Source organism: Sinocyclocheilus rhinocerous, unplaced genomic scaffold, assembly GCF_001515625.1.
Source record: "Sinocyclocheilus rhinocerous isolate Xijiao unplaced genomic scaffold, SAMN03320098_v1.1 scaffold601, whole genome shotgun sequence".
Classification (NCBI taxonomy): Eukaryota; Metazoa; Chordata; class Actinopteri; order Cypriniformes; family Cyprinidae; genus Sinocyclocheilus; species Sinocyclocheilus rhinocerous.
Genome location: NW_015656605.1, coordinates 944,964 through 955,976, shown reverse-complemented (window position 1 = coordinate 955,976; position 11,013 = coordinate 944,964). Strand labels below are relative to the sequence as shown.

The following is an 11,013-nucleotide window of genomic DNA, read 5'->3' as shown; positions in this document are numbered from 1 at the left end:
TGTGTGAGTGTGTGACTGTGTGTGTGTGAGTGTGTGACTGTGTGATTGTGTGTCTGTGAGTGTGTGTGTGTGACTGTGCGTGAGTGTGCGTGTGTGTCCGTGTGTGTGTGTGACTGAGTGTCCGTGTGTGTGTGTGTGTGTGAGTGTCTGTGTGTGACTGTGAGTGTCCGTGTGTGTGACTGTGTGTGTGTGTGTGTGAGTGTGTGACTGTGTGTGTGAGTGTGTGACTGTGTGTGTGAGTGTGTGACTGTGTGTGTGAGTGTGTGACTGTGTGTGTGAGTGTGAGTGTGTGTGTGTGTGTGAGTGTCTGTGTGTGACTGTGTGTGTGTGTCTGTGTGTGAGTACCTGTTGATGGCTCTGGCCTGGACAGTAGTGAAGGCGAACTTCTCGATGAAGAAAACTCTGTGTGGAGAAATGATCCATCATCATCTCACACTCTCACTCCTTCATATTCACTCTCCATTATGTGAATGTTCAGATGATCCTCTCTTCTGTTATTTTTAATTCTGTACACTTGATTTTCGATATGAACAGGACAGAAACTCACTGGCCCAGTCCAATGAATGGGAAGATGGCCACGTAATACGCCACACAGATGATGAAGATGAGCCAGAGAGAGAAGGGAAAGTCCTTGACGTCTGTCAGCTTGATGACTTCCCCTACATGACACACACACACACACACACACACACACTTCTCTAAATCAGTGTTTGACAGGACAGATGGCAGCCAGACCGTCACGAGCGTCTGCTCTGGATCATCTCACCGGTTTTGCTTTGCTCCTTGTGGAGGATCTTCTCTGCTCTTCTGTCCAGGAAGCCCAGAATCAGAGCACATGTGAGGGAGAACAGACATGTGGAGGCCGCTGAGAAACACCACACAGCGTTCATTCACACACAGCATTACTGACAGCTAACACAAGACATACAACTACAGACCCCAAAATCACCCTCACTCCCAAACCCATTCGACTCTGGCTATTCTTTAAAACACAAACGGAGATCTTTATAATAATGAAACCGGAGATATTTCTGTTTCTCACTCAAAATCCAGCTAACCAAAACTGTGACACGTCAAAAAGTTCATATTCTAAAAGTGATCCACATGAATCGAGTGGTTTAATCCAAACATATTTGAGCTTCAGTTTACCATATTTGATGAGCTTTATGGTTTTTCAATGGAAGGACAGAAATCTCTCTACTTTCATCAAAACATTAAATATCATCATTTGTGTTTCAGAGATGAACCAAAGTCTAATGGGTTTGAATAAAGCTGATTAAACGATGACAGCATGTTCATTTTTGGCTGAACTATCCCTTTAACCTTTATTATAAACGACCGTATTATCCTGAAAATAAATCTATAAATTGCACCGGGTCAAAAATGCATTGTTGACAGAAACTTGCATCAGTGTATAAGTCACATTTTATTACTGCATTAGAAATAATGTCAAATACTGCGTTTATAATGTCTGTAAACAGAGTTCCCTCACACCACAACAATTCCTTTTAACAGTATTCAGAACAGGAATGAAGTATAATTACAGTGTTTATTATAAACGCCAAGCCTAAGCAAATTAATTTAAAGCGAAACTGAGACTAGCAGCATGTGTGAAAGGCACTATACAAATAAATGCACGCTTGACATGAATCGCAACAGAAGCAGCTCTGGGTTTCAGATGATTAAAAACCCTGCAACTTATATTCAGGAAGATACGGTAATGTGTTTCAACACGCAGACCTTCATCAGAGTCAAAAACACGCTTCTCAGACATTAAACCTGAAATATGAGCCACTGCACCAGAGAGGAAAAGAAACATTCAGTGATTTAGTTCACGAAAGGCTGGGAAAGACAGAACAAGGCAAACGAAAGGAGAAGTGAAGCACGAGAAGTCGAGCAGCTCATCGTAAACATCATCCGAGAGCAGGATAATATCTCATTCCACAGTACTAGAGACTAAGCGTTTCTCCACCGCATAAAGATAACCCATCAATTTACAGACTCACAGCACTTTCTAGCTCGCACGTAACTAGAGAAATGCATGCTTAATGCATCAGGTGTTCATGATATTTCTAGTTGTTGGAGTAATTTGAGAATCCTCTGATATTTGCGAGGGTTCGTAAGGGCTCTCACCGATCATGAGTGTTATCCCGAGTGTGGTGTGTCCCGCCGAGCCCATCACAGCCTGAATGCGGCTGTAAACCCAACCGATGACATTCATGTTGACCGTGCTGCCCTGAACACAGAGAGAGCCTCACATTCAGCTCATAGAGTCACGTTCAGAGAGCTCACAGCAAACGTATTACTGAAGATGATCATCTCTACACACAGAGCTTTGCTTATTACTCGTGATGAATTACACAACTTTCATCTCAACGGAAAATTAAACACCAAAAGGTAATCAAGAATGCCTAAAGTTGCATATTTATTCCACCAAATGAAGTGTAGATTTTTTATACTACTGCTCAAAAGTTTGAAGTCAGTTTTTTTTTTTTTACTTTTACTTTTATTCATAAAGGCCGCATTAAATTGATCAAAAGTGCCAGTAAAGACATTTATAATGTTACAGTAGATTTCGATTTCAAATAAATGCTGCTCTTTTGAACTTTCTATTCATCTGTGAATCCTGAAAAATAAAATGCATCAGTTTCCACAAAAATATTGTGCAGCACAACTGTTTTCAACATTGATAATAATCAGAAATGTTTCTTGAGCATCATATTAGAATGATTTCTGAAGATCATGTGACACTGAAGACTGGAGTAATGATGCTGAAAATACAGCTTTGATCACAGAAATAAATTACAGTTTAACAGATATTCACATAGAAAACATATTATAGATTCTAATAATAAAAAAAAAAAATTACTGTATTTTTGATCAAATAAAGTTAATTTAAAACATCTCAATAACCCCCAACTTTTGAACTGTACTATATTTTCTGAAAATAAAATGCAGTTTTATGGCCAGTAAGAAATATTCTCTTTTCTCCCAGCATTGTGCATCAATGGTCATTTTTGGACTCAAGAATGACTCTCCACTTGGACTCATCTGGGTCGCAGTGATTCTACAGTGAATCTGACTGCATTCGCATCACAAATGCACATCTCTTACCACTCTGGCCATGCTGAGCTGCAGGCCGAACACCAGATTGAGCTCCTTTCCTTTGAACCAGTTCACCGCATACGTGTTCTGAGCCACAGCCAGCGACTCTCCGCCGATACTGAACAGATCACGCATGTTCACACACAGCCAGAGAAACATCAGATGCTTTTTAATCAGCAGACGCTGCTCACCCAAACACAAAACGGCCCAGATTCATCAGCCAGAAGTGATTGGCCAGAGCTCCAGCAGCAAATATGATCTGCGAAACAGAACCGATGATCACACACACACACCACTGAAAACACACTTCCATTACACATCAGTCACACACACTCCAACACAGCCTTCAGGTGTTACGAGGAGCGTCGTGTTCGGTTGATGGGAAGCTTACTAATGTAAGCCGCAGTAATTCTGACTTTGTTTCTTAGAATTAGTTACAATTCTGACTTTTTCCACAGAATTTTGAGTATATATCTCAATTCTGACATTTTCTTAGAATTGCGAGTTTATGTCTTGCAATTCTGACTTTTTTCCTTGTAATCCATCGTTCTTCGCTCTTACAGGAACGTTCACATGGAGGCCAAAACTAGGCTTTCCTCCACTAACCGCCAGTTATTTTTACGAGGTTTGCAATAATAGTAATGTAGTAAGACAGTGATATTTAAAGGCCAAATTCAGAGCACGCATTATTGATGATGCATGCTTTATACAGGCGAGCAGATGAACCCAGAATATAAATGCGATGCGCAAAGTTTAAAAGGTTAGTTCACCCAAAAATGTCTTCTTTCAGACGAATCCAGTCAGAGTTATATTAAAAATTGTTTAAGATGAAATTAATATGAAACACATTATTTTTTTCTAAACATATCATGTTTTTTTTTTTATTTCGACAGCCTTCGAGTCCTGCTGTGGACATAATTTCATCCCTCTTTTACAAAAGTGCTCAGACTGGCTAAGCAAAATGAAAAGACACTATTAAATATGTTTATCATCCCACCGCAGACTAAACCTAATCAGACCTGATCTCCACTCCCTCTTTCTCTTGTCTAGGATGTGGCCACTTTCTGTGAAATCAAATGTATGCCAACATTCCATTTCTACAAGAATGGAAAGAAGGTAAACCATCTTTTGTCCTATTTCCATGATCTTCTGAGGAACTATTTTTTATTAGCTCTTTTTGGCAGTTTAAAGGGTTAGTTCACCCAAAAATGAAAATTAGTCCATAAATTACTCACCCTCAAGTCATTCTAGGTGTATATGACTTTCTTCTTTCAGACGAATCCAGTCGGAGTTATATTAAAAATAGTCTTTGATCTTTCGAGCTCTATCGTTGCACTCAGCGGGTGTTGCATGCTTCAGTCCAAAACAAGTTAAATAAAAAACGCCCATCCATTAAAAAAAGTGTCTCACACAGCTCCGGGGGGTGAACAAAGGCCTTCTGTAGCGAATCGATGCGTTTTTGTAAGAAAAATCCATATTCAAAATGTAATAATCACTTTAATCTAGCTTGCTCCAGCAGTTGTACACTGAAGCAGCTCCAGGCTGATGAGGTATGAGTTCAGTGCTGCACATGCGCCGGTGAGTCTCGTGAAAACCAACGTTTGTTTACAGGAGCAAAGGAAGCAAAGTTTCCTTACTTTAGCAAAGGAAAACCAGTCTCCTCTTGGCTTATATCGAAATCCTCCGACATTCTTCTTTACAAATCCTCGTTTTGTACTTCTAATTAGTGACCGTTGTTTTGTTTTGATCTCTCCGCTGCGCTTCCGCGTGCGTCACTTCTGAGCGGCGCATGCGCAGCACTGACCTCATACGTCATCCGCCCGGAGCTGCTTCAGTGTACACCTGCTGGAGCAAGCGAGATTAAAGTGATTATTACATTTTGAATATGGATTTTTCTTACAAAAACGCATGGATTCGCTACAGAAGGCCCTTGTTCACCCCCCGGAGCCGTGTGAGGAACTTTTTTTATGGATGGGTGCTTTTTATTTAACTGCTTTTGGACTGAAGCAATGCAACACCCGCTGAGTGGCATTAAACAGCTTGAAAGATCAAAGACTATTTTTAATATAACTCCGACTGGATTCGTCTGAAAGAAGAAAGTCATATACACCTAGGATGACTTGGGGGTGAGTAAAACACAGCCTAATTTTCATTTTTGGGTGAACTAACCCTTTAACATTAAATATTTTCCCATAACACTAAACCATTCTCCGAGCTCATTTGCTTAATTGTATAAAGCATGCATCATCAATAAAGTGTGTACTAAATTTGATCTTGTAATATCACTGTTTTAAAGGCACTTTAAGTGTTTTCACAGTAAACGTTTTAGAATGTCACGCTGTTTTGAGTGATTGAATAGTGCTTTATATGTATTGCAAATGGCCAAAGCTTGCATTCTGCTCACATATCTTTGTTTTATTCTTTTGAGAGCTTATCTAAATATTTGTGTACTGGAACAGATGGAAAGGTCACAGGCTTGTGCTGCAGTTCTGTGGATGTTTTGCCCGCCAGGTCTTCGAGCCGGTCACGTGACTGAAAAAAACTATCAATTGCTAGTTTGACTGTGTGTGAGTGTGTGTTTGTGTGTGTGTGACTGTGTGATTGACAGACACACAGTGTGTGAGTGTGTGTGTGTTTGTGTGTGACTGTGTGAGTGACTGTGTGAGTGTGTGTGTGACTGTGTGTGTGTGTGACTGTGTGTGTGTCTGTGTGTGTGACTGTGTGTGTGACTGTGTGTGTGTGTGTGAGAGATAAAGAGAAAGAGAGTGTGTGTGTGTGTGTGACTGTGTGTGTGACTGTGTGTGTATTTTATAAATCTCATTTATAAAATAAAAAAGGTTGAGAAAAAAGTCAGGAATCCTTCCAAGCTTCCATAGCACTGATTATGACACTGCTAGCAGACATAATGCATGCGTGTGATAACCCACCTGCCCGATTACCACAAACAATGCAAAGATGATCGTCCCCAGCCTAGAAAGAAGGAAAGAACGTGTTACTCTTTACTAAAGCAAGCATGTGCTGTACAAGATTCCAGACAGTGTAAGCGCATTATACGGTCAGCCCAGCGACGTGAACACACATCCCACAGCAGTGCAGCTGATCTGGACCCACCTGATGCCAAAGACCCGGTCCAACAGAAAGCCTCCGAGGAAGCACAGCACAACATTAGGCCATGAGTACCAGGCGTACAGCTGCATGAACGAGGCCGTGTTCAGACTCATGTCCTGAGACACACAGAGACACACGGAGACACACGGAGTGAGCCAATCAAACCACACCGTCTCAGAACCTCAGAGAAGAATGCATCGAGTTTCATGTCAAGATTTTATTTGTCTTGATGTTTCAAAATGACTCGCTTGTGTGCTTTTCCAATGCGTGAACTGCAGCGCTCTCGTAATACATGCACGAATGCGATGACTGGAGATTTTTGCTTAATAATATATATCATTTTCAGTTTGTGTCTTGGCAAACCCGGCCTAAAATATGCCTTAAGGACACTTGGAATATGGAACGAGTTGCATGGGATACTTTTACGACATTTGAATCCTTTTTGTAAAAAGATTGAAGAAGGTTACAGTTCATTAAATGGACAAGTGCAAGCATTTCTTCTTTTGTGATCCGAAAAAAATAAATAAAAATAAGCCTAATATGGCTTTAGAACAGCATCAGGTTGACTAGTTGTTTACTTAATAGTTGTGGAGATGTAAATAAAGTATAAACTATGAGAGAGAGCGCGAGCAAAAAAAGAGCGCATAGTTAAACCTGACATTTGCTTAGGGCCCCCAAATCACAGTCCGCCCCTGTGTACAGTTCATAAAAGTTGTGTTCATTTGTGACAATCACCATCAAGAACAAAACATGATTCATGGTCACAGAGCATATGTTCTGCAGTAAACTAATGTAAGGACAGGCTTGAGCAGACTGCACCTGCATGCACACACACCTGTATGACTTGAGTCTGAAGAGCGGCGGGGTTGTCATAACAGAAGTAACTGCCTGAAAAAAATGAAAATAAAGTCAAATAAAAAAAGAGCAGAATGGTAAGTTAACACGGTGAGTTTCACTTTCACATGCAATCTGACACCACTGAGCCTAAACTGACAAAAACATGGTAACAGCTTTTTGATTTGCTCTGTGATGTGAACAGAGTGTTATATGGCTATGAATCAGTGAGATGCTGTGAGTGCAGTGATCCTGCTGGTCTCGTGACTCTCACCGAAGCCCAGGAAGCACATGAAGAGCAGAACCAGGATCCGGTGCAGCAGGTGAGTCGGGTCACACAGCGGGCTCAGGTGCCGAGACACACCTTCATCATCCTCATCCTCTTCATCCAGCAGACCCTCATACTCCTCTCGCTCTGCCATGCTCACAGCGCACAGTCATGTGACAGTCACCTGATCCAGAGGGGGGTGGGGGGGGTGAACATCCTATTTAGGGTGGCAACATCAAAACCGAACAGATACATTTACATAAACAACTTAAAAACTAGAACACTGCTTAGATTGTTCAAATTAAACACACTGAAGAGCTGACTCGAATCAGTGCATCTGTTTGTAATCGGTTCATTTACAACAAAGTGATTCACTAGAATGAATCAGAAAACCGATTCGCTAGAATGAATCTTTCTAAAGCTAAATGTGAGCGAGTCGTTTAGGACGAACCGATTCGCTGGAATGAATCGAAACTTTCCAAGCTAATTGTGGGAGAAAGAGGACTTTTTAAGACGAACCGGTTGAATATAGGATTTATCAGCGCTGTACGAGAGAGAGCCGACTGTGTGTTTGATTCGCTACACTGGCTCTGCTGTAAGGTAATACGAATGAGAGATACATTTAAGCAGCACTATGTAACTTTTTCTGTGTTTACAATTTGCAAATTGTATATAATGAACAAGTACATCATGAATTCATCTTCCAAACCGCGTTTTTGTCTTATTCCGAATCACTACGGTACACTTATAATAAGTACTTATATTTGGACTATTGTAGCCTGGTCACCGCTGCGGAGTAACACATACCTGCGTGAATCGCCAGAGACATAAACTTAGAGAAGTAGATCCGGTTGGAATGTTCTTCCGCGGGATGTGTGCAGCTCTGTTTATTAACCGCTAGAGCGCCAAAAGTTACAAAGTGCTGCTTTAAAAACAGCGACTGTTGCGCTGAAAAACCTAGTATCAGTATCAGTGTGTATCACTCATCGAAATAACCAAAGCAGCCAAATGTCCAAAGTTTCAAAGAAGACTTAAGTATTCAAAATGCATAACGTTTACAACGTGCAAAGGCTGTTTGGATGCAGTAAAACACCCACCGATGTCACAGAAAGCATCTGGATCACTGGCCATAACTTTCAAATCAGGAATGTCATGTATGTCAAGAATTGATCAAATAGTCGTAATCTGGCTCCGATGAAGGCAGGAATCATGTGTTTGTGGGGTTTTCTGCTGATTAAGGAATAATACAAGACTTCCCGGCTTTACTAATGGTCGTGGAAAGCAGAAGGGCTGCAGAATGCATCATGTTTAGTGAGAAAGTGTGAGGCCTCGAGCAAAACAGACGCTTCTGGAACCAGAGGCCCAACGTTACTCAGCAACAAGCACTGCATTTCATTTCATGCAGCAATGCTTTAGTGAAAATTCAGATACCGAGTAAAAAGTACAAGTATCTGGTCAAAAACATTACAGTACTTGACTGAAAGTAAAGAAGTACGACTTTAAATTGTGCTAAAAAAGTAGAAATAACCTAGAAAAAAATGTAAAATGACTGGAGATTCTTTTTTAATAAAAACAATATTACTATTGAAGTCAGGGGCGTGTCCACAAAAAAAGAAAAAAAAGGTCATGGTGATGGACAAAAAAACAAAAACAATGTTTTGCATTGCATTTACACAAATAACTACTTCTGACGGGTCCATCTCTGATGATTGTGCCAATGTAGTTTACAATCAGTGATTTAAAAACAAAACTTAAATTAAATATGATATTTTTGTTTGATATTGACAGCTGTTTGGGGATATATTACGTTACAAATGTTGTATTTTTTGGACCAGTTTTAAAGTTTTATTACATTTTTGTTCCTGAAATCCACCCTTTAATTTGAATTCAAACTAATATTAAAATTCAACTCAAAACAGAATTATTCGTTTACACAATTAACAGAAATCGCAAGAAATGTTTGCTGCCTGCACACTGGCTTTATGTGCCACCCAAATTATACAATAAAATAAGCAGGAGACTGATGCTGCAGATGTATAGATGATGAATTGTTGTAGTAGTATTCCCTCAAAATCAACTTTTCTTTGGGGTTTTTATAAACTCGATACAATACATTCTTACTAACAAAAGCCAGATCCTTAATGACATAATCACGGAGGGAAAACAGCAGCACAGATGTCATGTTATCCGCGGATTTATCTACATAAAGCCGAAGTGTGTGAGCTGGGGACTCGGTTCAGCTTGTTCTGTCGTGATCCAGCAGTCTGTACTGGTCGCTCGGGCAGATCTTGACGCTCATCTGGAAAGCGTCAGCTCACGCGCGTGTTACGCAACAGCGCTCCGCAGTATAAACAGCAGCACAGGACTGAGATCTTCTCCGGAGCCGATCATGAAGACCTTCTGCTCAGTTTGGCTGCTTCTCTCTGTGGTTGAGCTCAGTCCGGCTCCACCCGCGTCTCAGGAGCCTCCGCTGGCGTGCAGAGGAGCCGCGGATCCAGCGCCGCCGCAGCCTGAGGTAACGCATGCTGTGCTAAAGTCAGACTCTGTGAACGCCAGCTACACATTTCCTGAAGAAAAACTTGTTTCCTTGTGCAGAACTCACAATAGCGGGTGACTGGGTTCGCTGAGGTTTACTGTGTGCTGTTTGAGTGGTTGCTAAGGTGTTGCTAAGTGGCTACCAAGTTCTTTTGGGTGGTTGTTAGGGTGCTGCTAAGTGGCTACCAAGTTCTTTTGGGTGGTTGTTAGGGTGCTGCTAAGTGGCTACCAAGTTCTTTTGGGTGGTTGTTAGGGTGCTGCTAAGTGGCTACCAAGTTCTTTTGGGTGGTTGTTAGGGTGCTGCTAAGTGGCTACCACGTTCTTTTGGTGGTTGCTAGGGTGTTGCTAAGTGGCTACCACAGTTAGTGCCAATGTAGTTTACAATCAGTGATTTAAAAACAAAACTTAAATTAAATATGATATTTTTGTTTGATATTGACAGCTGTTTGGGGATATATTACGTTACAAATGTTGTATTTTTTGGACCAGTTTTAAAGTTTTATTACATTTTTGTTCCTGAAATCCACCCTTTAATTTGAATTCAAACTAATATTAAAATTCAACTCAAAACAGAATTATTCGTTTACACAATTAACAGAAATCGCAAGAAATGTTTGCTGCCTGCACACTGGCTTTATGTGCCACCCAAATTATACAATAAAATAAGCAGGAGACTGATGCTGCAGATGTATAGATGATGAATTGTTGTAGTAGTATTCCCTCAAAATCAACTTTTCTTTGGGGTTTTTATAAACTCGATACAATACATTCTTACTAACAAAAGCCAGATCCTTAATGACATAATCACGGAGGGAAAACAGCAGCACAGATGTCATGTTATCCGCGGATTTATCTACATAAAGCCGAAGTGTGTGAGCTGGGGACTCGGTTCAGCTTGTTCTGTCGTGATCCAGCAGTCTGTACTGGTCGCTCGGGCAGATCTTGACGCTCATCTGGAAAGCGTCAGCTCACGCGCGTGTTACGCAACAGCGCTCCGCAGTATAAACAGCAGCACAGGACTGACTTCAGCCGTCCGCGTCCACATTACGTCATTTTCGTCATCAGGAGGGCTCGCGGACAGCCGGGCACCCCATCCGTGTGCAGGTAATTTTTTGAGACCGCGCGGACGGTCCGCATACAACAGCACATAGTATCTACATAAA

The 11,013-nt window shown here is 41.2% G+C and overlaps 1 protein-coding gene across 2 annotated transcripts in view; it reads right to left on the bottom strand.

Moving 5' to 3' along the window:
- Positions 1-7,626, bottom strand: part of mfsd1 (major facilitator superfamily domain containing 1) — a 15,769-nt gene extending 8,143 nt beyond the window's left edge. For both annotated transcript variants that reach the window (XM_016528148.1, XM_016528149.1), the window contains exons 1-10: positions 7,322-7,626; positions 7,049-7,101; positions 6,217-6,329; positions 6,033-6,075; positions 3,297-3,364; positions 3,115-3,223; positions 2,134-2,236; positions 767-865; positions 548-659; positions 346-402 (exon numbers count right to left, since the gene is read on the bottom strand). In XM_016528148.1, the coding sequence (XP_016383634.1) occupies positions 346-402; positions 548-659; positions 767-865; positions 2,134-2,236; positions 3,115-3,223; positions 3,297-3,364; positions 6,033-6,075; positions 6,217-6,329; positions 7,049-7,101; positions 7,322-7,469 (905 nt within the window). In that variant the 5' untranslated portion in view covers positions 7,470-7,626. The remainder of the gene's footprint in view (positions 1-345; positions 403-547; positions 660-766; positions 866-2,133; positions 2,237-3,114; positions 3,224-3,296; positions 3,365-6,032; positions 6,076-6,216; positions 6,330-7,048; positions 7,102-7,321) is intronic.
- Between the last annotated feature and the right edge of the window lie 3,387 nt (positions 7,627-11,013).